The sequence below is a fragment of the Micropterus salmoides genome, unplaced genomic scaffold, assembly GCF_014851395.1.
Source record: "Micropterus salmoides isolate LMB-PRFRI ecotype aquatic unplaced genomic scaffold, ASM1485139v1 Ms_hic_scaffold_7, whole genome shotgun sequence".
Lineage (NCBI taxonomy): Eukaryota > Metazoa > Chordata > Actinopteri > Centrarchiformes > Centrarchidae > Micropterus > Micropterus salmoides.
In genome coordinates this window covers 33,002,011-33,027,697 of record NW_024044459.1, presented here as the reverse complement: position 1 = coordinate 33,027,697, position 25,687 = coordinate 33,002,011, and the positions used below count along the sequence as shown (strand labels likewise).

The 25,687-nt window shown below is 40.3% G+C and overlaps 5 protein-coding genes across 15 annotated transcripts in view; 3 read left to right on the top strand and 2 right to left on the bottom strand.

Moving 5' to 3' along the window:
• Nucleotides 1–365: 365 nt before the first annotated feature.
• Nucleotides 366–2,941, bottom strand: pop5 (POP5 homolog, ribonuclease P/MRP subunit). Its single transcript, XM_038704393.1, has 5 exons — nucleotides 2,725–2,941; nucleotides 2,500–2,642; nucleotides 1,402–1,551; nucleotides 1,209–1,292; nucleotides 366–854 (listed from the first exon to the last, which is right to left on the bottom strand). Exons 1-5 carry the CDS (start codon nucleotides 2,742–2,744, stop codon nucleotides 745–747), a joined length of 507 nt encoding a protein of 168 aa, XP_038560321.1. The 5' UTR covers nucleotides 2,745–2,941; the 3' UTR covers nucleotides 366–744.
• A 165-nt stretch (nucleotides 2,942–3,106) lies between these two features.
• Nucleotides 3,107–9,661, top strand: unc119.1 (unc-119 homolog 1). The gene is made up of 5 exons (XM_038704392.1): nucleotides 3,107–3,467; nucleotides 5,196–5,309; nucleotides 6,408–6,516; nucleotides 6,650–6,822; nucleotides 6,934–9,661. Exons 1-5 carry the CDS (start codon nucleotides 3,254–3,256, stop codon nucleotides 7,044–7,046), a joined length of 723 nt encoding a protein of 240 aa, XP_038560320.1. The 5' UTR covers nucleotides 3,107–3,253; the 3' UTR covers nucleotides 7,047–9,661.
• Nucleotides 9,662–9,729: 68 nt separating this feature from the next.
• On the top strand, nucleotides 9,730–12,241 carry cunh12orf43 (chromosome unknown C12orf43 homolog). Of its 2 annotated transcripts, none has more exons than XM_038704390.1 (6): nucleotides 9,730–9,882; nucleotides 10,805–10,835; nucleotides 11,003–11,101; nucleotides 11,198–11,268; nucleotides 11,353–11,440; nucleotides 11,543–12,241. In XM_038704390.1, the coding sequence occupies exons 1-6, from the start codon at nucleotides 9,765–9,767 to the stop codon at nucleotides 11,868–11,870; spliced, it is 735 nt and encodes a 244-aa protein (XP_038560318.1). In that variant the 5' UTR covers nucleotides 9,730–9,764; the 3' UTR covers nucleotides 11,871–12,241. The 2 variants fall into 2 exon arrangements, with proteins under 2 accessions (XP_038560318.1, XP_038560319.1); XM_038704391.1 differs by having other exon boundaries at nucleotides 9,731–9,882; nucleotides 10,966–11,101.
• Nucleotides 12,020–19,444, bottom strand: hnf1a (HNF1 homeobox a). Of its 3 annotated transcripts, none has more exons than XM_038704379.1 (10): nucleotides 18,111–19,444; nucleotides 16,868–17,067; nucleotides 16,529–16,709; nucleotides 15,038–15,240; nucleotides 14,682–14,854; nucleotides 14,456–14,597; nucleotides 14,171–14,359; nucleotides 13,983–14,098; nucleotides 13,797–13,888; nucleotides 12,020–12,567 (listed from the first exon to the last, which is right to left on the bottom strand). In XM_038704379.1, the coding sequence occupies exons 1-10, from the start codon at nucleotides 18,395–18,397 to the stop codon at nucleotides 12,558–12,560; spliced, it is 1,593 nt and encodes a 530-aa protein (XP_038560307.1). In that variant the 5' UTR covers nucleotides 18,398–19,444; the 3' UTR covers nucleotides 12,020–12,557. The 3 variants fall into 3 exon arrangements, with proteins under 3 accessions (XP_038560307.1, XP_038560305.1, XP_038560306.1); XM_038704377.1 differs by having other exon boundaries at nucleotides 12,025–12,567; nucleotides 13,807–13,888; nucleotides 18,111–19,443; XM_038704378.1 differs by having other exon boundaries at nucleotides 12,025–12,567; nucleotides 13,807–13,888; nucleotides 14,682–14,824; nucleotides 18,111–19,440.
• Nucleotides 17,080–25,687, top strand: part of msi1b (musashi RNA binding protein 1b) — a 27,835-nt gene continuing 19,227 nt past the window's right edge. For 2 of the 8 annotated variants that reach the window (XM_038704383.1, XM_038704387.1), the window contains exons 1-2: nucleotides 17,080–17,882; nucleotides 22,414–25,687. In XM_038704383.1, the coding sequence (XP_038560311.1) occupies nucleotides 25,629–25,687 (59 nt within the window). In that variant the 5' untranslated portion in view covers nucleotides 17,080–17,882; nucleotides 22,414–25,628. Of the gene's footprint in view, nucleotides 17,883–18,485; nucleotides 18,623–22,413 lie in introns of those variants that run through there. The other 6 variants (XM_038704389.1, XM_038704380.1, XM_038704386.1 and 3 more) reach the window with 4 other exon arrangements.

Below are 25,687 nucleotides of genomic sequence, written 5' to 3'. Positions count from 1 at the left end.
GTGAAGTTAAAGTTGGTTTAGTATAAATATAAAACTGTTGACTATTTGACCGATGTCTTAAAAACACAGTAGTGAACCAAAACAAAAAAGGTTATGCAATATCAGCAGATATCGATCTTTAATAAAATATGTTTACTAACTGTATACCACCAATTTTGTTAATGTTTGGATGGTGCACATAAGTGTGTGGCAAAGTAATTTTTAGGACACCATGACAAACACATTATCTTCAAAAGTAGTGCTTTTATTTCTAAAAAAAAAAAAAAGTAAAAAAAAGAGTAGCACAAAACAGTATAAATAAAAAATAAATTCATTAAACCATAACTATGTTTGTTCAGAATTAGGCCATAATCTTTTTTGCGCTATGTGATTTATATTTGTTTTATTTTTGGTGACACTTTTCCAAAACAGCCACAGGATTGTAATTCTGAGAGTCAAACAATTGAACTGACTGTTAAACATTATTCATGCTGACCATCAGGCCACAATACCAACCCAAATTATTTATGAGACAAACATTATGCAATGTGTCCCTCTGTTGAACACAGGCATACACTCAGTCTGTTTTCTTTAGTAGCAAATCCACGGAGCAGCTGCAGTAAACCACCTTTCCACAGAAAGGATGAAAGCATGTACTTTTTCAAATGCTTCACATCTTCTTTTGTAATCAGTCCCTTAAATAGTCAGAACCAGACATCCAAGGAGAATTACACAACTGTTGCCTTTTTCCTGCATATTGTGAAGTCAATCTTCTCCATCATCTTCCTCACTCTCTGATTCATCTTTAAATGCTTCCTTCTTTCCTCCGATGAGGGAGCAGTTAAGAATTGATTTGCGAACCTGTTTTCTTTCTTCTGCAAATGAACAAAAGAGAAGGAACCAGTGAAACCAGGCATTTTTTCTGTGTTCATCTTAAATTCAATGTCGTGCATTCAAATCTTGTGGTCTCCATTAAACTTCAGACCACAATACAAAATTAGATAAAGGACCCTAAATTAAATTAAATGCTTCAATGCATCCTGTAAGATGCATGTTCAACACTGGTAAACATTTAGTTTTATTATAAGTTATTATTATAAATCTATTTATAAGTTAATATCAGCGAGTTAAAAAACATGAGCAAATAACTAAATAAATGGACAACAACCAACTGTAATCGCAGAGTTCAGTATAAATAATATTAAATGGCATAAAATTAAATCGTTTACCTTCATTTTTACATTGAGGGAGCATTCGGTGGAGCTGCTGGGTGTTGTATCGGATCAGAAACTTCTGACATGTTCTTATTGTTCCTGGAAAGAACAAATACCTTTAATTAGTTTTCAATTAATATTTAACATGAAATAAAAAAATATATATATGTCTGATGCATTATGATATGTATGTTGATGTTTTTCTTACCTCCCACGTGCAAACAGTTCAGGAAACAAGGGATTTTCTGCCCGCGGGGTTCAACACTTGTAATGAAAGGTAATGCAGACCATAGGAGTTTGTAAGACCTTTTGGGGAAACGCAGGAATACTATGCCAGTGTGCGCATTAAGATACTTCACTAAAAAAGGAAGAAAAAAACAGAAATATAAGAGCTCAGTCAACAGATAATATCCTGAAAGTACCGTGTAATCGGTGATTAATTGTTAGAGTCGGGACCAGTATCATCCCCTAAGAGGAACCTTTAATATCCTCTAAAGAGATAGAAATGTGGACCTGTGAACCTGCTTTTAATGTGTTTTCAGGACTTCAGCACTAAAGCTCTTCTAATGTATCTTACAAGCTGTGGTGGACATTTATTTAAGTAATGTACTTTACTTGAGTCCTGTAAAACTTCAGTTAAAATGCCTGTAGTCCCAATTAGATGCCTGGTGGATATGATTCATTCTGATTTACCGGTATGATAAATACAGTAAAGAAAGCACTGACTCCCTACCTTTGAAGCAATCATAAAGTCTGAATATGTGTCCATTCTTTGATTATTTATATTCCTTTAAGTCTATAAGGACAATCAAAAGAATCAAAATGATTTTTAATAAAAAGTATTCCAAGTTGAAACAACTATGGTAACATTTGACTTTCATCCTTTCTATGGTCGGCTACGATTTCGCTCTCCACTAATTTTTACACAATATTCATACTGGTTTAATAAACAATTTGATAGCAGTCTATTTCCCATCTTTGCTGAGCAAGAGTTTTGTGGGAAAGGAATTAAAGGTCCCAATAAAAGATAGGCAGGGTGAGTTCAGTGACTGAAGCAAATAAAACCCAGACAGTTCATTTAAGTTTTTATACCAGTTCAATTGATGGTACTTCTACCTCACCAAATGTTTTACTTTGTTTTTACTTATTACTTTTAACCTATTTGACAGCGTTGTTACTTCTTACTTTGCAAATTAAGATTTTACATACATTACATATGATCCGTATCGTTTTATAAAATACGATTTAATATCCATCTACATGTTTAATATACAGGCATCTAAATACTTCCTCCACCACTGCTTACCAGCGAATCTGATGCTGCAGAGAGCCGCCCCGTAGTCCCCGTGTGTGCGGGCCACCGCTGCCTTCACTGCCGCAGCAATAGCTCGGTCATCCAGCAGCAACAGGCGGCTCTTGTCCGAAACGTTCACTTCGCACAGTAAATACCTACCGACAGAAGATTAACTGTCAGACATCAACTGTAAGCACACGCAATGTGAGGACATAGTACACGAAGAGCACATTTTACCTCGACTTCGCCCGCACCATGGCTGCAGCTCCTCTCTTCTTCCGTAGGAACTTCCGTCAACAAAGCTGCCTGCTAGCGCCGCACGCTGGACGTTAACAACGACGCTGGGTGCATTTGATAGTAGACACCGCGTCGCACGGATTTGTAGTCTGTTCATCAACGCTTATCTTATCAAGACTGTCAAAAACACCGACTGTTAATATCATTTCACAAAACGGAAGAGATGACCGACGGTAGCTTGTGGACTGGATGAAATGGGCTAATTTAACCTCAAAGCGTTCTTGCAACACATTAAACTAACACACGCAAATCGGGCCGGCCTGGGCTTTAAACCATTCACACCCTCTCGGTAACTATAACAATCTCCACCGTTCACAGCCAATCACAATCTCACTTTTCCGTCTCCCACACACGTTTTACGCCATCTTGAAAATACACCCGCAGTTTGTGGATCCGCTCTGAGACCAGAAAGCACAACAACTCTGTTTTCCCCTCCTCCGTTAAGTTACTGCTGCTGCTGCGTCCCGGTATGAACAGAAACAAACCGGCACCGAAAGTCAGCAGAGGACAGACGGAATCAGACACCGGCTCGGAAAGAAAGACCGGCGGAGGAATGCTGAAGAAGCTGAAGTCGAGGCGCAGTCAAACGGATAAGTGGCCTGTGGTCACGGAGGATGAACTCCGGGCTCTGGGGAGAGAGATTTCCCCGGACCATGTCCTGGGTCTCCGGGCTGTCACGGAGGGTAAGCTATGTGGACGCGTTACCTTTAATTAAAAGTAACGGTGAAATCACACCGCACCATTCTCTCTATAATGAAATGCTAATTGTGGCTAAGTGACTACTTTTTATATGATCAGTAAGTCCACTAAGTTAGCGTAATGAATACTGAATAATTATCTAAAATTGGTCAAACAGATAACAGCATTTGTCTAAACTGTATTTCTAGTTAATTATTTGGCGTTAACCTAAGATGTAGGACTTTCCAGGGGCGCAGCAACGAATTACAGCCAACCAGAAGGGATATTTTTCTGGGCCCCCCCGGTCCTTAACTCATTTACCCATTTACTCATTTGGCAGATCGCTTTTTCCAAAGTGACTTAAATTCAGTGTAAGTTACTCAGAAGTTACTTTTTACTTATTACTCCTTAAAAAAAACATAACTTATAACTGGGTATTAAAAATAACCTGTTACACAAATAGCTGGTCGTGCAAAGTTTACAACGGACGGCAATGTTTTTGCTTCTTAGACTGTGACACAATAATGGCAATACTTACAGCTGTGGAAACAACGTTCTCCATTCTTCCTTTAGCTTTTTAGTTCATTAACGCAGTAACAATATAATAATAATATTATTACTGTCTGGAAATAGTAATCCCTTAAGGCTCATGCAGACTACACGACTTTCAGCCTCGGCTGATCGCCGTGCTACAAAACTTAGCATCTTGTGACAGGAGTCGTGGCGTTCACACTACGTGACTGATCTGTGACAGGGGGTCACACAATACCCGAGATGACAACAGCTGTGTTACCCAACGCTGGTCTCCAAACCACGTTTTGTCAAGAAAACACATGTGAAATGTGAAACGGGAAATGACGCGAACCTACAGACAAAACGGCTGTTGTTTGTTATTATAAAGATACCAATTATGTGTAGTGTGAACTAGGCTGCTAGTTACTGCGAAAAGTAATAATATTAAAGTGATGTGTTACTGCCGAACACTGCTTACATTTGAGGAACAACATACAGGAATCAATACAGTACGAGATCTACATGTAAGAGCGGCGTCCGTTAAATCAGCTGTAACTGATTATTTTTTTGCCACTTGGGCGAAGACGAACAGGTATAAACACAACATATTGTGATCTAATGAAGACATTTGCTGTTATGTTTCTTTCCATCTGATGAATGTCTGTTCTAAACTAAACTTTTAACTTTGTTTTGGTCTCTACCTACTTGTGAGGGAAATGGAAATGGCTTCAAAACAGCTACCTGCTGCTGCGACCCCTTTCACATTACACATACTCATTTGATCCATGGTTATTATAACATGGTTTATTACCGCAGCTTTAAGTAATTTAATTTCCCTTTGGTAACCCCACTAGTAACTGCCCTGCTTGAATCCTCTGAGTCAAACCCCAGGGTCTGTTATTGGACACCCGGTCTACCACAGTTGCAGCTAATGCCTAACGCCTCCCATTGTTTTTGGCTTTTTCCCGGATCAGACAACAATGGCATTACTTCTCTCTCACACACTTTGTTGAAAAGCTGGAAGCCCGTGCCATGGCATTACTCACCACTATTGCAAGGTGCAGGAGCCAGAAAACAGATACTGAAACCCTAGTTGCTCATTGAGTTCTATCTTTTAACTTCTATTGGTGTTTTATCTTTTATTTTGTGACTTGCCTCAAAAGTACTGGCAAATCTAATTAAATGTCAATGTTTGTCTTAACACTCATTTCACATTCCAGATTATCTTTGCAAACCTGAAGACAATATCTTCAACATTGACTTTACACGTTTCAAAATAAGAGATCTGGAGACAGGAACTGTGCTGTTTGAGATAGCCAAACCTCCGAACAGCGGTAAGTGACATATTAACTCTTGTTCCTCCACCAAGCTCAGTTCAGTTATAGCCCTCAGGTGTTGTACGGTCAACAGAGCGCTGTTATTACCAAGCATGACAACGGCAGCGTTTCCCAGGGGTGTGCCGCGTAAAGCTCTCAACTCATTGTTATATACTCTCGGTTATATTTATCTCCAGAAATATTTATATAATAGAGCAGTCAGTCATTCTTATTACGTCCCTTTTACTTTGTAACATACATTTAACGTTCAGATTTTTTTCCAGACCTTTTTAAACATCTGAATCAGATTAATTTGCCACTGCTCTTACAAACCTGGAAGCAGCTTTACCACTGCTATTTTAGAAAGATAATTTAAAGCAATAACATGCAACTAATAACAGAATATGTATCTTTAAAAATAAAAGTATGTTGATGCATTTTTACTAGGGTATTTTACAGTCCATAAAAGTTGCACTTATCTGCCAGGACCTTCAGTACGTCAACAAAGCAGAGACTACTTCTGTTAACATTCCTGGACCATGGCAGACTGCAGCAAATCAAAAGTTTGGCTTTGCTTTACTAAAAAAAAGAGAACAACAAAGCAAAATGCAACACCTGCAGTAAGGAGATTTGGTGCAAGGGAGGAAGCAGCTCCAACGTGACGAAGCATTTACTTCCACACGGTGTGAATCTGAAGGAAAGCACCGTGTTCAGTGTGTCGCGCGCTCTCAGATACAGCTCACGCTAACAGTAGCAACATCTCACACTCGGGTACAAAACACAGGTGAGCTGACATTCATTTACAGTGAAGGGAAACGAATATCTACAAATTATTCCAGTATATATTTTTCTTAGATACGAGTCCGCAGAGAGGCCCCTCTAGTATAGACTCTCCTTTCACTTTAGCCATGAAGGGGAAAATGAGCAAGGAGGAAGTGGCAACGAGCGTTGACAAGATTTGTGGTGAAGGGGTTGGAATCAAAACTGAGATTCTATAAGAACCGGATTTGATAAAATTGAAACAATACCCAACCCTAATTATTACACCTTCATTGTCTGTATTGCCTATCCTGTGAATACTGGATGCCAGTTAGCTAAACATGTTTTCTGTATAAGGTACCGTGGAAGGTGAAGAAGAGAGTGGAGACGTAGACACGAGTTCAGGGCGTTTTGTGCGATATCAGTTCACACCAGCCTTCTTAAAACTGCGTACTGTTGGTGCAACGTAAGTAAATGACCCATACATTTTTGACTAAAAATAGCAGAGAGAATAAAAATCAAAATCAACTTGTTTTAAAACATTTTGTTACAACCGAATTGTAAATGTTGTCTCTCTTGTTTCTGTTTCTAAACCTCAGTGTGGAGTTCACAGTGGGCGACCGGCCCATCAACAACTTTCGTATGATTGAGAGGCATTACTTCCAGGGACGCCTTCTCAAGAACTTTGACTTTGACTTTGGTTTCTGCATTCCCAACAGCCGCAACACATGTGAACACATTTATGAGTTTCCGCAGCTTCCAGACGACCTCAGTGAGTCTTTTTTGGTCAGCCACGAGATGCTGTTGCATGCATATTTTCACATAACAATCCATATCTTCATTCATCTTGTTCATCCTTCCTTCCTTCCTTCTCCCCTTTCAGTTCGGCAAATGGTGGCGCACCCTTATGAGACCAGATCAGACAGTTTCTACTTTGTGGACAACAAACTCATCATGCACAACAAGGCAGACTATGCCTACGATGGTGGTCTGTAATGCCTAAAGGGGAAAAATGTGTGCAGTATTTCCCAGGGGATTATTTCGTGGATCACCTAATACAAAAGCTTCTTTTTGGGTAACAGAAGTATTCTTTCCTTGGCGGACAGTCCCTACAAACGTGACAGCATTCTTCAGAATCAACGGACCGCATCTGCCTTCATATAAAATCATGGATCCATTCATCAGTACCTCATAGAGCTCAGTTTCTGGGACTCTCGAGGAGTGTTCTGTTAGATATTTCTCCTAGTGAAGCATTTTTTTCTGATCTTTTCGGTTTGTCATACGTATCATGTTACTGCTTGAACTCTTTTGCCTTAAGTTTATTGCAGTCTCTGCTGGAAAGGGACCCTTTGAGTCACAGACCTATTGTGGCAAAGTCTTTAGACTTTAGTTATAACTTTGTGTATTAAGTATGTAGACTTATCAGTTGCTGTTTATTTGAAGTGACAATTGTGTTTCCAATATGGAAATTGCGAGCATTAACTAGATGCTTTACAATATTGTTAGGTCATATATGATCATGTAATACTAGTTGACATTGTTTGAGTTTCATTCTTCCTTAAATATATTATATATCAGTTGTGAGTTGGGACTGTTTGTGTCATCTATTTGAGCTTGGTCTCAACTTTTAGGCTGACCAATCTTCTCTTTCGTAGGACCTCCTTTTAGGTCAAGAACGCCGTGAGCTCTTCTCATGATCCCAGGTTACATTTTGGCTGTCGACTGGGAATCTAGTGTTTGTTTTATCAAACTCTGTATCCTCTACACACTGAGATACATAAAAATGGACAAGCTAGCAGCAGACTGTGCTTTCTTTATATGCCATCCGTGTCTGATGATCACATGGATATTAAATCCCTTGAGGTCTGTCTAACTGGTATGTTTGGCACGACAGCACTGTGAATCCCGCTACTTAGAAGCCGAGATGGGCCAACAGTGTGGTATACCTATTAAAGCGGTTACTGGGTGTATCCTCTGCTGCTCTGCGCTCAGGTTCTCAGTCCTACCAGTGACATACCACAGTAGCATGACAGTGCAGAGTGATGTAGCTTGGTAGTTCCTCTATTTTTAATGAGGCAGTAGGGTGGATGCAGAAGCTGACCTGTTTTTGCCCTGTTTTAAGGACTATACTAGTGTTTTTTTTGTTTCCAGTCTATTAGAAACACCTGTACATTCAACAGTCCTGCAGTAAATCCTGCTTTAGTTGAGCTCGCAGTGCTCTTTTTTTTTTGGTGACTGTATCAGAGAGGGTGTGGATTTGATTAAATGGACATTTAAGAACCTGTGGTGCTGTTGTTCCTGAAAGGTCCATAATAATAATAATAATAATAATAATAATAATAATAATATTTCTGTAATTAATTGAACACACTAACAATGAAGACTTTCAGAATGGTCTCTGCTTGAAAGGTCATTTCCAGTCTAAATATCCATGCTAATTAGCTTTGATTTTTATATTGTACAGACATAAATGGAAATCAGTGGCTACCTGTGTGGCAGGAAATAATTTTAAAACCCTTGTAAATGGTCAGCTTTAACACTATTATGTAATTCATATTTAAATCATGCAAAACCACTGGAACAGTGTGGAAGTCATTTTTCAATGCACAAATGATCTGTGCTTCTTTTTACTGTATATTGTAACTTCAACCATGTGCCTTACATACAGGTCTTTTATTTTTATGTAAGGGCTTTATGTTTGTGTGTCATAATCTGACCATCTTTCAGTACTGCCTTGTGTGAAACGGGGTGTGTTACGGGGGCTTCTGTACGCTCATCAAACTCCATTATGTAGCCCATTAACAACCAACGAGTGTGATATCAGGCACGCACTTGGACAGCCGTGGCCTTTGCTCCGTGACACTATACAACCAACATTTTTTTGCCATTTGGACTCGATGGATGTAAATCAGCATGACTGCTGGTTTGTAGCTTGTAGGTTTGTACATTCTTTTGCTATACAGTATGAGTCAGTGGTTAAAAATAAATCTGATGATCTAAATACCTTTTTTAATACACTTTGTATGTCTGCACAAAAAGAGTGTATGGACTACTCTTTTTATGTTGGCGGATTTTTACCAATGACACATTCATGTCGCATCAGATTAATTGTAAATAAAAACATCTGACTGCAAAAAAACATTGTCATTGCAGTCCTAGTGCTGATTCTAATATGTTGATTATCAGGGGGGTTAATTGAAGTGTAAACAAAGCAGGTGATCTGATTATGTGACCTGTCCAAGGTATGTGTACCTCACGAAAATGGAGCAAATTCTTCTGACATTCTTAAAGCCACACACTTTTGGATAGTTGTTGCAAACTAAATATGATCCCATTCAGACTTTTCGATATGACATGAAAATGGCATCATGTTTGTTATGTTTTGTTTTGTCATTTAATTCTAATCCGCACTAGTCTATGTTGGGAAATCTTAATGTATGACAGTTTGCACAGCTTTTATCTTTGACTTCCTCTGTGAGTCCAGTGAGGATGTAAATAGACTAATTAGACTACTTTTTATTATTTTTATTTTTTACTCAGATTTAGTCTTGTTCAAACAGTTTGTTTCTCAAAGTTGTATGAAGACAGCGATGAATAAAAACTATATAATATCTTGAGTAAAAAGGCCTGTTGTGTGTCCACCCTTGACGAAAATACTACGTTACCCACAATCCTCAGCTCAAAACAGACAACACCAGCAGCACATGTTTCATCATGGCGGCCACCGCTAAAAAGATGTCTGGTGTGTCGGACGACTCCAGCAGCAGTGACGATGAGGCTCTCAGGAGATGTCGGGAGGCAGTTTGGGAAACAAGAACCGACAAGAAGAAAGGTGAAGGTGTTTCTGTTGTGACAGTAAAGCGGGAGAGACAGCTAGCTCAAAGCGCTGAAGTTAGCTTCTGCTTCTGCAGGGGAAAGTTGGGGAAGGTCCTGATCCAAAAAAACCCCACTTAATTCTGCACTAGATTTTCCCAGAGAGACTGAAGTTTCTTTAAAACATAGTTTCAGATTTGTGAAACCTTTATTCTATTTGTGAAAATGAAAAAAGGGCGATTTCACTGTTTTGTTAGCTTGTAGATCACATTTAACCAGGTGCAGATAAAAAAAACACTATGCCTAGAGCTGTCACATCTGGACTAGATCATTCCAGAGAAGCTACGTTTCTTTAAAACCTAGTTTCAAATTTGTGAAACTTTTATTCTATTTGTGAAAATGCATTGTTGTTGTTTTTTTTTTACATATAGACCACATTAGACCAAATAAATCGCCTTTTTTCATTTTCACAAGTAGAATCAAGGTTTCACAAATCTGAAACTGTGTTTTGGAGAAACTTTAGCCTCTCTGGAATAATCTAGTCCAAATGTGACAGCTCTAGACAAAGTAGTTTTCTATCTGGACCAAGTCTAAAAAAAAAAACAACATTTACATTTTAACAATCAAGTGCAGATTTGACAGCTCTAGGTGTACTTTGATCTGGACCCGAGTTTCCCTTAATTTTCCCATGGAGATGGTCCTGGTGAGAGGTCCACCCCTTATCATACTTCTAATTTAGACACAGAGGTAACTTAGCAGCTGTAATTAAACATTGGCTAAAGTTACATGACTACTTTGCTGTTTTCCTTATTGGAATTAAGAGCTCATTGTGTCGCTCGCAGCGCAACGTTACTGGTGTTAACTTTCAACCTCATTCAGACAGTATTGCATCAAATGCGTTTTACCCAATGATAACTGCTGCTAACTTTCTTCTACCTTAGATGGGGACAGCAGTGTGCAACAGTCAAAGCGGTAAGTGTCAAAAGAACCAACTGTAAACCATTGTTTGGAAGTAAACTGCTAGTGTAAAATAGTTTGTGCATCTCCTCACAGTCTCAGTAATGTTAGGATATAAGTTATAACTTTAATAGTACATGTGCAGCTTTATGGTGCTGGATATTGTCTCGCTGTGCAACTAGTGTTGTTGTCGCTGCCCATGAACATGATGGCAACGAGCTCCAGGTCACCCAAGAGTTTCGAACACACGTCGCCAAAAAGTTGGGACATCTTCTTGACAGGTGAATAGTTTGATTATGCAGAAATGTTTAGCATTTTAACGGATCAGTAATTTTGTTTTTACACCTGACACTTTAAAAAATGCCTGTCACTGTCAGTTGCATTACAGAGATGCAGAACGAAACCTCATCCAGTGTGAAATCAGCACAATTTGATGATAATGATGAAGGTGAAGTTACTCTTTATTTTGGTACTTTTATGGGGATTCTTCCATCTTCTCTTTAAATGTATTCATATCCATTTTTTTTTTCAGGATTTCTTCTGTTTTCAACGTCAGTCCCGGGACAGACAGCTGTGGATCCTCCAGCTCCTGTCAGGCGTCGAACTGTCCCAAGCTCAAGGTTCTTATTCTTCGTGTTCTTATTAGTGTGTGTGTTTTGTTCTAAACAACTCGATTTGTTTGTATACTCATTAATTTAACATAATTTCTCTGTTGGTCACAGTGACAGCGACAGTGAGATGGAAATGAGGCTGAGGGAGGCAGCGGTGTCTGTCAAAGACCTCTTACCTTCATCGTCGCTGCCCTCTACACTCTCAACTCCATCATCAGAAACAATAGAAAAGACAAAGAAGAAACTGACAGAGGAAGGGGAGTGCCATGTTGTTAAGAAAAAGAAGAAGAAGAGGAAACAAAAACAAGGAGAGAGTGACTCTGCAGGCTCTCCTCTTAATGCTCAAGGCAATGGTGAGCTTGGGAGCTCTGAGCAGGAGCACACGCAAGTCAAAGTAAAACGGAAAAAGAAAAAGAAGCGAGAAGATGTTTTGAACTGAATTCCTCATAACCATTTTGGGATGGTTCTCTGTTTTCCGTCACTGTCACAAGCTTTAAAATGATTGAAGATATGTACATATTTTCCAAAACATGTCAAGTATATTTTAGGAAGCCATGTGTTTTAGGACATGCAGCACAAACACGAGAGTTCACTTCTTCGTGAAAAGTCTTTTTATACCATTTCTCATGGCTATTTTCAAAATAGTCTTTTGTCATGAAAGATACTCATTAAGAGTGTTTAAAAAAGAAAAAGCATTGCAAGGCAGTGACATAAAAAAATGCAGGTAACATGCGGTTTAAAAGTTTCAACTTCATGTACAATATCTGAGTATCACTAAACATTTGAATAAAAAATACATTTTGATGTGGATTTTCAGTTGATTGTTGTATCAAAAGTGAATCTTCTCTAATGTCGATACTTGTTCGTATTACAGTGGTACGGCATTTTAGAGAGTCTTTGAAACTCGTCCCTGTGGAGTTCACACCAGAGGTAGCTGACAATCCAAAACGCCGCCACGCTCCCGAGTCCAGACGGTGAGGAGACGCTACATTGCCAGAGCAGCTTCTACTGCGCTGTAGAGACCATTTGTGTAGGAATGTAGGAGCTGATGTCTGTTGGTGAAGGCGAGAGCAGGTGAGATTGATGGCTGTCTGTCGGCTGAGAAGCGGGATACAGCTCTAGGCTCTCAGAAGAAGCTGTTGGCAAGAACAAAAATGGAAATGATGTTTTTCTGGACGGCAATGCTTTTAGCAAAGTTGATATTTTTCCGCAGCGCGCAGGCGTAGAAACCCTAAAGAAACATTTAGTGCATAGACCTCATGACTTTCCTTAGAACATATGCATGTAGAGTTCAGGCTGTAAGGGTTTGAATGTTTGTTTCCTTTAGGTTCCTGCCTGTGGACATACTAGCCTGTCACTAAAATCACCCACTACATACAGTTTCCACTGAGTTAAGCTGAAAGCATGAAATGAATTACTTTTACTCATATGATAATACATGCATGCATGGTAAATATGCACATTTGCTTTCTTTTCAAGAGTTAGATGAGATTGATACCACTGTCAGCCGCCACCTAGCTTAGCATAAAGACTGAAAACCAGTGGAAACAGCTAGCAAAGCTCTGTCCGAAGGTACAGATGGTAGACAAATTAAAGGAAAACCATGCTAATGCTCATGCTCCTTTGCAAAGTCTACAATAGCAAGATATTCCCTCGTTTATATACACCACCTTTATTTTATCAGGTCATCTCATTGAGACATGTCTGAGAGACCCGAGTACAGCACATAGAAAGAAAAACAAAAGGACATATAGCACAAGAGACGGTCACAGATGTCACTAATTCGAGTGGAAGAGGATAGTTTATGGTCTTATGGAGACAGTACTGGAGAGCATTGTCTTTCAAAATCTTCTGTAGGTGTGAAAACTGGTGACTATGATGGCCACAGCTTTTTATTCACTCAAGTGTGTGATGTTTCTCAACTCTTTTGTTCCAGTTTCCTGTAATTTGTCCCCCCATCTGTGACCAAATTCAGTGACTTCTTCTTGTAGTCACCTTGAGGTTGTCAGCTAAATTAATCCAACTAGTTTATTACCAAATTCTGAAGTCTTTGTGAGCCGTTTATGTGATCCAATGTAATTAGTGAATGTCACTTCCAACAAAATATTATTATATTGCAGAACATTACAGTTTCTCAAATTCATCTAATACGATTACGCCATGTGGTTCATTTCACCCACCAAATAATTGCTAAGAAGCAGCTCACAGCAACATTAATGCATTCAAGCCTGAGTGTGTGATACTTTTTGGTAAATCTGGCTCTGAAATGGTCCAAAGTCAGTAACAGTTAGGTCGTGAAATTTTCAGAACTAGAATGATGTCATGTTGTAGTAGGATGTAGATGCAGGAGTAAAACTGTATTTACAATTGTGTACCTGCCACAGGTGTGTGCGGCTGCAGGTGTAGAGAGTCTTCTAAAGGTGGATCCGTCGGTTCATCAGATTCTGCTGTTAGAATCTACCCAAAACACAAATTAAGAAGGTTTTTTTAACCAACAATAGGATTTCTAATGCCTTAACAGGCCAATCACCCCATCAGAGCTGTCAGTTACCTGTCGGACAGCAGCGAGGCTGGTCAGCGTCCCCAGGCTGCTGCTGTCAGTGATCACCATGGCTTGAGACAGCAGACTGGACGTATGGTACTGGGGCGAATCCGACTTGTTGTACACTGTAATGAGGAACATGTGAATGGATCTTTACTTAACACGTTAAACTCATCGTTTTGATGCTGTAGCCTTACTGTGACACGGCAGCTGCGCCATGGTTGCCATGAAGGGACTGGCACTCATGTGGCTCTGGAGCTGCTGTGATATCGGCTGCTGGTGAGAGGCGTGGAGCTGCTGCTGGAATGAGATTGGCTGGAGAGTGGTGAAAGCGCCTCCAACGTTGTTGATAACGGGCACGGTCTGAGGCGGCGTGGAGGCTAAACCTGTGAATCAAGACATTGTTCTCTAAATTCCTCTTTTTTTTCTTATATATATATATATATATATAAAAAGAAAGGAGACCAGGGAACCGATGTTACCGATGAGAAGTGAGGACTCCCCCAGGCTCATGACGCTGGGCAGCGAGGCCATGATGAGGCTCTGTGAGGAAGCAGTCGAGGCAGACAGACTGTGCAGCGAGGTCAGAGTGCTTACTGGGGGCAGTGGACCACTGCTGGACAGCTGAGACCAGAGGACAACATGGTCATGATGGTAGCAGTGCATGCAGGTTACAATAAAGTGAGTGACCACCGCACATGCTCTTACCTGCTTGTGGTTATGTGTCTCGAGGAGTGTGTGGCTGGGCTCCAGTTGGATAGGGCTGACTACAAGACGTCCCACCCTCTCCCCTCCGTTACCTCTGGCTGAGCTCACGGTGTCACACAGGATTTGGTGGCTGTATTTCACTCCTGGAAAACAAGATGTCAGGTCCCACAACACTGACAGGGTTCATATTTTACAAATACACAACACAGGTTTGGTTGATGGTCTCAAATGGCAGCATGAGGTAACTGGGAAATATGAGCATCAGTACCAGAACCAGTTCCGGCATGCCGACAAGAGTGTGCAGGTTTTTAGTTTTTACACCAAAGGTTAACAAAGACAAGACAAGAGATTATTACCATGCTCAGGACTTGGTGGGAGGGCGTGGTTAGAAGAGGAGGCGGATTGGTTGGGAAAAGGTGTGTCCAGAGCCAGTTTGTGACGGAAGGCCTCTTCTTTGCGGCGGTTGGCGAACCAGTTGTACACCCGGACCTCAGTAACCAGGTTGGAGCCCAGGCCTGCAAGCTGGGAGGGAGACACCCCCCTCTGGATACACTCTGCCCTGAGGGAGGAAGAGCACACTCATACATGGCTTTACATTTGCATGCACTGTCTCTATCGAGAGTGTGGTCACCTAAATTACTATTTAACTAAAGGATTTTAGAAATGCTCTCCAAACCTTTTTTGAGGTTGACCAACCACCCACAGGTACTAAACATGCCGTAGGTGTTAGCATGTACAAAAGACAAACACACCAGGGAGCAGACGTTTTTTAATATTACATTACCAGAAGTACACTGTAAAAATTACTTAGAAGGCTCAGCGGTCTTGGATCAAATTATAATTTAAGGATAATTAAGATACGGTAAAACTTTACAATTAACAGTCCAGACTTTTATTTACTTTAATCACAGAACTCACGCTGCCTACATTTGGGACCGGCGTCTAAATGGGACAGGCCTTTAATTCCTTTCACACAAAACTCTTGATAGAAAAATGGGAAATAGGCTACTATTTATTTCGGTTCATATTGAAACCAGTATGAATATTATATGCATAAAAATTAGGGGCCTTAAGAGTTTTTATACATCCAAAGAACTTCAAAACAGGCTTCTAATTGAGACTTTTATTTATATGTCAAAACGTGTAGCCACACCAGGCCAGTAAAAGGGACGGGCATCTAATTGGGACTCGTCTTTCAATTGAAGTTTTACGGTAGCTGAAAGTTATAAAGAAACAATATAAAGTGTCCACCGGCGTGCTAGCAGCTGTGTGAGACTTGTGTACTTTTACACAATGGTGCTTTGACCTTAATGCTAACATGCTCACAGTGACAATGCTAACCTGTGTTAGCTGTTTATATCAAAGACCTTGTAGGCAGTAGAAGTAAAACAGACCTTTACGTAAGTGGAACCACATGATTGGCTGAAAAATGTTTCCCGCTTTGGCTGTTAAAAGCAGACGATTGGCTTTCTAGCAGCCGTGATGGGCTTTCCCCATAGAGTTGTATTGAGGATGTGATTGAGTGGCGTGTCTCCTTTTTGGTATTAGTCTGTTAGCATCATGTTAGCATATTAGTCTGTTTGCAGTATGAATTTTTGACTGTTGTATGTGTACATATATATATATACACCCTTTGGTTGTCACTAATTTTGTCATAAATAGATATTGAAATAGAGCAACACAGAGATCAGATGCTGATTTTTTTGTGGCTTTAATGAAAATAATACAAAACTGACCTGACCTCACCACTCCCGCCCATGATTTGGATCTGGTTGGGCCAAACTGACGCATCAGCAAAGCTGTAACAAATAGTCACGTTTTGTCCTGGTACCATCACTATGTCCCACCTGTTACAGTCCTCCACCAGCCCCTCTCTCTCCTCTTTGCTGGGGTTTTTCTGTCGTTCATAGGCGTGGAAGAGGATCTGCAGCGACGCTGGACCCCATTTGAACCTGTTCCTCCGTCCTTTCCTGGTGTCCTCTCCTTGCTCCTCCCCAGATGCAAAGCCATGTTTGGCGTTGGTAAATTCTGGAAGGGAATGGGCATTTTTAAAATGTTCCTCTTTTTATTTTATTTTTTTTTACACCTGTCTTTTAGTCTCGCACTCTTAGAGAACAGATATTTGGTGCATATTTGAAAGCAGAGATTAGGGACTTTGTCAGCGCTACATCGGCTTGTGTACTTACGCTGGCTGATCTCCCATTGCTTCTTGACGTACCAGGTGTACAGAGCGGCTCTCTTCTGGTTCTTCATGGGTGTGCCTTTGTTGAGGTGCTGGGAGAGGTGGGACTGGTTGAGTCCTGTGGACTCCACAACCTCTCTCTGAGGGAGGTTGTGCTGCTGCATGTAGCTTTTTACCATTTTTGCAACGTGCCAGGGATCCCCCCTATTAGACAAAGACATAATTCTTGTAGTTGACTACTTTATGTTTTTATGTATTCTTATTTATTTGTATATCTCTTTTTCTTTTCCCTAAATATTTATAACAGGAAAGGGCTTAACAGGCACAGTTTGTCACAACATTAGACATAAAGCATGTCCACTCAGAGGGAAGTAGAGACAGGCTTATTGACAGAGAGAGATAAGGGAAAGTACACAGGGGCAAAGTCCAGGCCTTTCAGATCACTGGAGGGGAAAAACATGTAAAAGGTTTATGAGCCCTAATTTAACACTTTCTATCAGGTTGGAAGCAGATAAAATACACCAAATTTCAAAGGTTCCTGACTTTACTAGATTCAAATTCAGCACACTAAACAACGTTTAGACATTGCTTAAGACAGTAAAGTTTAAAAAAACAACAAAATAAACATGTTTTAAACAGCTAATTAACGAGTATTTGAATACTCTCCATAAAGTTTACAGTTGGACGTGCACAGTGTACTCCAAATATCAGAAAATGGGCCTAACAACTGCATGTACAAATATCACTCATGTGTTGAGTAAACACAGCCTCACATGACCAGCCCTACTCCATTAATCTTCACCTTTGCATGTAACTTATTTATTAAGAAATGGCCACAGAATAATGATGGGGGTGGGTAATTAGTAACTAGCAAAGGAGGAACCCTCTTTAAATTCGCCTCAGAAGCCAGGCTGCAGAGAGAGAGGGACAGACAGAGAAGCAGGAGAAGGAGGGAGGAATTGGTAAAGAGAGGGGAGCCGAGCTTAAGAAGAATAAAGGAAAAGAGGGGAGGTTATCAGGTAAACTGTTGTTTCGACTCTCGGGTGATTAGTTCTGAAATACAGGAGATAAAACAGAAGAAAGGGTTCAAATACAGCGTTGATGAAGTGGTCAAGGTATTTTCAATTTTGACCTGATCAGTTCCGAGTTGGGAGGCACAGACAAAGTGCCGTGTGAGAATAGCAGTTAGTGAGAGACCAAAGTGATTTTGCTGTGGAGCTTCCAGAGAAGCGCTGGGATCTACTTACTGCAGTAGCTGGTCAACTTCAACCCTCAGTTTGGCCGCCTCTTCTGATGAAAGCTTTTCCAGCTCTCGGAATATAGGCGGTGGGAAATCCATTTCTCCTTCCTCGGAGCTCTCTCCATCCCCCCTCTCTACCTTCTCGGGGCCAGCACTCGCCCTCTCTCGCTCCAGCTCACCCATGGCTTGGACTAGGACGTCCTGGGACAGTCCAGATCCCAGCAGGGCCCAGACCAGCTGCTCCTGAAGTGCGGTCAAGCGGCTCGGCTTCGCCTTGGCTGCACTCTCTTCCATTACTCTGATACCTTACCTCGCTACAGCCTCGCAAACAAACTCTGCTCTCATGTGCCCTACCACACTCAAATGACGGCCAGACAGCCAGCGTTGGGCTTCATTATATTTGTAGTCCCTCTTCAGCTCAAGAGGACGTATGCTTTCATTTTCCTTGGGTTGAATTTCCTTCTGATGTGTCCGGAGCTGCCTGGCTTTAGCTCTCCACCTGCTGTTTTGCTTTCAAAGGTCAATTTTCTTTTTTTTAACCTTCCTCCTCTTCACCCCCTCCTCCTTACATGCGCCCTGTGAACTTTGTCCCCACTCCCTCAGTCCCCAACAGTGACCAAAGTGCACTTTAAAAACAATAAATAAACATAAGGGGATGTTACAGTTAAATGCATGACTACAGAGGCAACAGAACACCTCTCAAAGCAGACAAAGAAAACAAACAAAGAGAGCATGACGGAAAAGTTTTACGGTGCATTTATATAGGGGTGGATCTTTCTGATTTCACAGTGAAACATGTTTGGGACACAGAGAGAAGCTTTTCTTCCCCTTGTTGTTTTATTAATTATGGATACTTCAAACTTTAATGTTGAAGCATGTAGTTAAAAATATCATAATAAATGCACAGACCAACGTTACATTAACTGAAAACCATAGACTGAATGGCTTGATTTGTCCTACGCGCCACTAGAGAGCGCTGTTGTGCTGTTTCTATGTAGAGCGTGAGCTCCATCTGTTAAGAGAACAAGAGAGGAGCAAGAGATCAACATCGTGTCACTTCTGAAGATGTGTTTATATAACTTATTTAATTATTAAGATCTTTTACTTAAGTAAAAGTACCAAGACCACACTGTAAAAATACTCTAATACTCTAAAAATACTGTATATATGTATGAAAATCCCCCTCTCACCCCTTGCTGGGTGTATGTGTCATCCTCCAGCTCTGGTCCTCTACCAGAGGCCTGGGAGTTTGAGGGTTCTGCGCAGTATCTTAGCTGTTCCTAGGACTACAGTCTTCCTCTGATGTTTTACCTGGAATCTGCTGTAGCCACTCTCCCAGTTTGGGGGTCACAGCCCCCAGTGCTCCGATTACCACTGGCACCACTGTTGCTCATACTCTTCACATCTTTTCTAGCTCCTCTTTCAGCCCTTGGTATTTCTCAAGCTTCTCGTGTTCCTTCTTCTTGATGTTGCTGTCTCTTGGGATCGCCACATCTATCACTGCAGGCTTCTTCTGCTGATTGTCGATCAACACGATGTCTGGTGTGTTAGCCATCACCAGTTTGTCAGTCTGGATCTCGAAGTCCCACAGGATCTTGGCTCGATTATTCTCAACTACCTTAGGAGGTGTCTTCCATTTTGACCTTGGGACTTCCAGCCCATCCTCATGGCAGATGTTCCTGTACACTATGCCAGCTACCTGGTTATGGCGTTCCATGTACGCACCTCCTGCCTGCATCTTACACCCTGCTGTTATGTGCTGTACTGTCTCAGGGGCATCCTTGCACACCCTGCCTCTATTGATCTTGTACTGAGTGCCTGTTCTTGTGCCGCCATGATTAGTGCTTCTCTGCTGTCCTTCAGTCCAGCCTTTTCCAGCCACTTGTAGGATTTCTTGATATCAGCCACTTGTTCTGTTTGTCTGTGGTACATGCTGTGCAGCGGCTTGTCTATCCATGAAGGTTCTTCGTCTTCCTTGTCCTCACCCTCGGGTTTCTGCTTCCTGAGGTATTCACTAAGCGCTTCATCTTGGGGGCCATCTTCCTGATGTACTCCTGGATCTTTGTATTTCATCTTGGACAGTGGTCTTGACACTCTCGCTCCGCTTAGTGTACAGTCTCAGGGTGCTGGATTTGGGGTGAAACCCTCCATGCATTGTGAGGAGCTTTCTTGTCTTGATGTCAGTGGCCTCTATCTCCTCCTTTGGCCAGTTTATTAGTTTATTATACCAGCGGGGTATCTGATGACTGGCAGGGCATGTGTGTTGATGGCTCGGATCTTGTTTTTCCCATTCAGCTGAATATATATATATATATGTGTATAAAGTACTGCATTGAAAAGTAAAAATGTCCCCTGTGACTGTTATACTATTATATCATTTGAATATTACAATTTTCTGTCTATCTCTTTGGTTTGTAGAGATTCTGAAACTAGTTAGAAATGTCGATTGCAAATTAATATTCTGTCAATTGTCTAATTGATTAAACAACTGATCTTTTTGGCTGCACTTTGTTGGGTAGTTTAACTTATAACAAAAATGTAAAAAATCTTAATTTGTAAAGTAACTTGGATCTAAAAATACAATATGTACCTCTGAGATGTATTGGAGTAGAAGTAGCAAGTACCAAAACTTAAGTAAAGCAAGTGTACTTAAGTACTCAAATTTGTACTTAAGTACACCATTTGACTAAATGCACTTAGTTACTTTCCACCCATGGTGTGTATTTATGTGTGTATGCAGATACTTAATGACACAATAACACAATGTAAAAATTAAGTCCTGCAGTTAAAATCTTACTTCAATAAAAGTATTATCATTATCAGCAAAAGCATTATCAGCAAAAAGTAGCATAATTGAAGTAAAAGTACTTGTTCCAAAGAAATTTTGGCTCCTGTGACTGACACATTATTAAATATTATATTAGTAGAATGTGAAAATGATAAACTGATAAATTAATGTGAATACTCCAAAACAAGTCAAAGTCCTTCAGTTAAGATCTTACTTGGAGCTACTTTAAACCACTTTATATGCATTTAAAAGGTTTAGTAGTTGTTCAGACCTAAAGGTCGGGCCTCCTCCACAGGGTCACAAGATGTCTGTATTCATTTTTTGAAGTATCTAACTTTTAATTTTTAGTGAAACATTGGAGAGTTTTAGTTCTTTGGGCCTCAAACTGTTATTTAAATGAAACCATGTGAGAAGTTTAGAGGGGAAATGCCTCTTTGGTGGAACTGAAAGAGATCGGCAACGTGACAAGGAGCCCTGACGAGACACTAGTTTAATATAAGGGTCTGCAAATTACTGGTTTAACCTTAACAATTTTTAAGTTTATTACCGTAAAACTTAAATTAAAAACTTAGTCCCAATTAGACTCCTGTCTCTTTTACTGGCCTGGTGTAGTTCCACATTTTGACAAATAAACGCAGGCCTCAATTAGATGCCTGATCTGGTTTTTAATAAAGAAGTTCTCTGGATTTATAATACCTCTTAAAGCCCACCAGGTGGCCCGATTGAGCTTGTTCTAAGCTGCTTAGATCACACATTCAAGTATAAATGTTAAAACTTTTGTAATTTTATGGAGACAATTCAGATTTACCAGTATGGTAAACACGAGCTATGAAAAAAGCCTAATTGTTTATACAAGTAATATTCATACTGGTTGAAATAGACAGTTTAATAGTAGCATATTTCCCATCTTTACTGAGTTTTTTGCGAAAAGAATTAAAGGCCTGTCCCAAATAAAAGCAGTGACTTAAGCAAATAAAGTTTCACCATATATGTAAAATTTAAATCCGAAGGGTGACTAGCTGTCAAGTAAATGTTGAGTAAAAAGAACAGTGTTTATTATTAAGTGTAAAGTAGCATAACATACTGAAGTTATTGTAAATACAAGTACCTGTAATATTAAGTAATTAAGTACAACTAAGTTACTTTCCTTTACTGGTAAGATGTGTGTTTGTACATAAAGATTGATCTAAATTTCTATTCTCACTTTGTATATGTAGTTTTACTTTTTATTGTCCTTGTTAAGCACTTTGTAATCTTTGTTTTTTTTTAAAAGTGTTACATAAATAAACTCACCTGTTGATATTTTAACTATGTTTATCTCACTCTCATGTTTATTTTACCACTCATCCCCCCAAAGACGCATCTTTCCTTTTACTTTCAATCCAATTAATGTTCTTAAAGACCCGCTAACTGTGAGCATGTTTCAACAGGCGGTGTTGGTGTTCAGAATTGTTTACACAGACTCTTTATGTTATGTTAAGTTTATTGATGTCCAAATTCAAGATTTTTTTTGTCTTGGCAGGAAGTTGGCAGAAATGAGAAGTTGGAAGTGGACTGGAAAGGAAAGAGGGCAAACTGAATGGAGGGGAAACCTTTGAGAGTTAATGCAGTCCTTTATCTTTTCTCTCTCTCTTTCAGTGTAAAACGCTCACTTTCTTTGCCTGGGATCACCTTATACCATTCTCAGGTTCAGCCTATCAGCACCTTTTTGTGTAGCGCTCTTGTTACCCCACCCCACCCTTGGGAAGATGGCATTATACTGTATTTGGAAGGGTAACAGAGCTCCCTCTATCTCAGTGAGACATGCCACTGACCTGTAATTAAGTCCCATTGTACTATTCAGAGAAAACTCCTCACCAAAATGGACAGAGGGCAATGTGTGTGGATTTCCAACAGCTCAGATAGCGCTGTGACTAATGCTCCACCACACAAGCTGGGTTTATCAAAATGGACCACATGCAGTACACATTAGAGCTCGCATTTTCCCTCTCCAGAGAACTCAAAGCTATGTTGATTGGTAATGAGATACAATCCACACTGTCCATCTCTCATTAGTGAGCCATTGCTGGCTTTCTCTATCTGTGTTCTCACCGCTCGCTCTGTCTCTGCCTCAGCCTAGTGGTCCCCCTCTCCACCCCGTCCCCAACCCTGCCATTCAACCCCATTGATCATGCATGCAGAAATTTAACACACCCCTTAATTCCTGTCCAAATAGCCCCTCTGCCACTTCCAGAGCTTCATCTGCCCGCCTGTAGAGGTTAGAGTATGCCTGTGTGAGGGGCAGGACACTGGCTGCAGCACTCAGCGAGGATAAAGTGTGTTGGAGAGGACAATCACAAGTCTAAATCTGTGCCCAAACATCCTGCGTTACACGCTCCGAGCTTGTAGTGTTGCTCTGATTGATCGTGTTACAGGTGCGTGTGTGTGTGTATTTTGGAGACAAAACCAGCACTTTGAGTGCGTTGTAATGTCAGTATCCTAATATCCAGACGTCACAGTCCAAACATTTGCACCAAACTCGGAGCCTCCATTTTACACCCACCGTAAGTCAAAGCTGGCATTGTCTTTGAGTGGCCCAGGCCATTGATTGGCCTTAACATTGGTTACCAGGTCACATGTTGAGTCAGTGTTGGGAAGATTAGCGGGAGCTGCTGGCTTTGGAACTAATTAAATACTTAAACCCCAGCAATGAATGAGCACACAGCGCACAAACCTCCTGTTATACCACATTGCATAAGCTGGTTTGCAGAATGCAAGGTGTCTTAACACAGACGAACATGTTGCTGGTGATATCCAGCACTGATACAAATTAACTTGATTACAGTTAAGATATTAGTTAATAGATCAGTGATACAAGAGGAATGGAAAATACCACAGAGTAATTGTATAACAAACCATTTGTTATTCAGGCGCCTCAGACACTTTTAGAGCCTGTGGGTGTATTAAAGGAGTAGTTTGACTTCATATTAGAGAAACATTTGCTTCATTTTGGCTTAATAATATTTAAACAGGCTACTAGAAACTTGGCGAAATTTTCCATGAACACTGCACTGTAAGGACAATGTAAGATTTATAGAGTAATTGACAAAATTGCCTGTTATAAAACTCGTGTCTGTAGTAACCATGATTTTTTTTTAGATTGAATTAATAGCACATGATATTACTTTCATGAAAGAAACACGTGTGTCAGAGATGTTTGCAGGACTTTTATTGCAATCTTTTTTAATGTTTGCCATTTTTAAAGACCTCACAAAACAGGTAAAGAGACAATTACAGATTAGTTGTTGTCCCTGTAAACTGTCCATGTTGACCCTTCTTATCTGAACGAGAATGGAAATTGTGTCAAATTAGTCACAATTAATCAGAACGTGAGAGGAAGTAAGGAGATTCTGCCTTCACAATAAAGGCTTAATGAAATCTTAAAAAAGTACATTGAAATCTCAGACTCAGTTTTAAATTACTTATGGTTCAGATTGTATTTTGACATCTGTAGGACTGTTTTGCAAGTGTTTCCTTTCAATTCAGTCAGTAAAGCTCTTTGTAAAATATGTTTTTACTCTTTATCATTATAAAAAGCTATTTTTTAATTACATAGCATCATAGGAATATTTTGTTGATATAAACTATTTATAAAATATATTTTATAAATAATAAACTTGTAATATATTGTGTTTTGAATACATTAATATCAGAATGGGACAACTCTGTGACTTTGCTTGTTAATTTATGTGAAATCGGATTCTGAAATACTGTATTTATAGGTTTATTAATCAGCAATGAAGAGTAGAAAAATGTCTCTTTATATGGAAAAAGGTCTTCATTCACTGATTGACTGTTGGATACCTCATATTGTTTCATAACAGTTAGTTTACTCATTTGGCAGACGCTTTAATCCATAGAGACTTACATTTGAGGAACAACATACAAGCATCCATAAAGCATCAATAAAGTCTACAAGTGACACTAGATACTACTAAGAACAGCAAGCTATACTGTGAAATTTAAGTGGCTGTAATGCATTATGCTAGTTACTTTCAGATTGCTTATAAATATGTTAGCAATAAAGAATACTAAAATTTTAAATGTGCACTCACTTTCGGCATTTAGACGCATGCAGTTCAGTTGATCCAGTAATGCCTTTCACTTTTCATAAATATCATCACAATATCTTTTTTGACATTTCTGTAGAAAGACTTTACAATTACTACCCATCCCTAACTATGAAGGCCTATGTGGTCTTTACTATTAAATTATAACTTGGTATTTCTTTTTTATTTAAACCATCCATTCGTCCATTCATTATCTATAACTGCTGATTATTTATAGAGGTTTATGTCTGTTGTTGCGCATCTAGTCACCAAAGCAAATTCCTTGTTTGTGTAAAAACTGCGTGGTATTAAAACTGTGATTATGTTTCGTCTCCATTAAACTCTCCACCGGGTTTTTATTTTTGAAAGGCTTCAGCGGAAGCGATGCGTTTGATATCTGCAGCCTTGACGCCGGCACCGGTGGTGGGATGAGAGAGAGGCAGCAGCGTGGGGGGGGGGGGGGGGGGGGGGGCGGCTGACTGGAGGAGGAGTCTGTCCCAGGCTGCATCTGGCCCAGCTCCCCTCTCTGCCACCCCGGGCCAAACCCGCCCAGCTCCTCTCACTCATTCTCCGCCTGTTCTCCCGCACGGCTCGGCTCGGATACACGCAGCAGCACTCTCTCACTCATAACGCACAGCGAGGACACGGAATGGAGACGGAAGGGAGCCAGAGCAGCCTGTCCACCACGGACTCCCCACACGACCCCTG

What these genes read in the sequence shown, in the direction of transcription:
- pop5 (XM_038704393.1), bottom strand. Translation starts at nt 2,744, where the DNA reads ATGGTGCGGGCGAAGTCGAG. An exon ending in CTGCAGCATCAGATTCGCTG is followed by an intron (nt 1,552 to 2,499) that starts GTAAGCAGTGGT and finishes TTCCTTTTTTAG; the next exon opens with TGAAGTATCTTAATGCGCAC. An exon ending in GAACTGTTTGCACGTGGGAG is followed by an intron (nt 1,293 to 1,401) that starts GTAAGAAAAACA and finishes TGTTCTTTCCAG; the next exon opens with GAACAATAAGAACATGTCAG.
- unc119.1 (XM_038704392.1), top strand. Translation starts at nt 3,254, where the DNA reads ATGAACAGAAACAAACCGGCACCGAAAGTCAGCAGAGGACAGACGGAA. An exon ending in TCTCCGGGCTGTCACGGAGG is followed by an intron (nt 3,468 to 5,195) that starts GTAAGCTATGTG and finishes TTCACATTCCAG; the next exon opens with ATTATCTTTGCAAACCTGAA. An exon ending in CTGCGTACTGTTGGTGCAAC is followed by an intron (nt 6,517 to 6,649) that starts GTAAGTAAATGA and finishes TCTAAACCTCAG; the next exon opens with TGTGGAGTTCACAGTGGGCG.
- cunh12orf43 (XM_038704390.1), top strand. Translation starts at nt 9,765, where the DNA reads ATGGCGGCCACCGCTAAAAAGATGTCTGGTGTGTCGGACGACTCCAGC. An exon ending in AGTGTGCAACAGTCAAAGCG is followed by an intron (nt 10,836 to 11,002) that starts GTAAGTGTCAAA and finishes CTGTGCAACTAG; the next exon opens with TGTTGTTGTCGCTGCCCATG. An exon ending in CGAACTGTCCCAAGCTCAAG is followed by an intron (nt 11,441 to 11,542) that starts GTTCTTATTCTT and finishes TGTTGGTCACAG; the next exon opens with TGACAGCGACAGTGAGATGG.
- hnf1a (XM_038704377.1), bottom strand. Translation starts at nt 18,397, where the DNA reads ATGGAAGAGAGTGCAGCCAAGGCGAAGCCGAGCCGCTTGACCGCACTT. An exon ending in CTGGTGGAGGACTGTAACAG is followed by an intron (nt 15,241 to 16,528) that starts GTGGGACATAGT and finishes TTCCTCCCTCAG; the next exon opens with GGCAGAGTGTATCCAGAGGG. An exon ending in CCCACCAAGTCCTGAGCATG is followed by an intron (nt 14,855 to 15,037) that starts GTAATAATCTCT and finishes GAACCCTGTCAG; the next exon opens with TGTTGTGGGACCTGACATCT.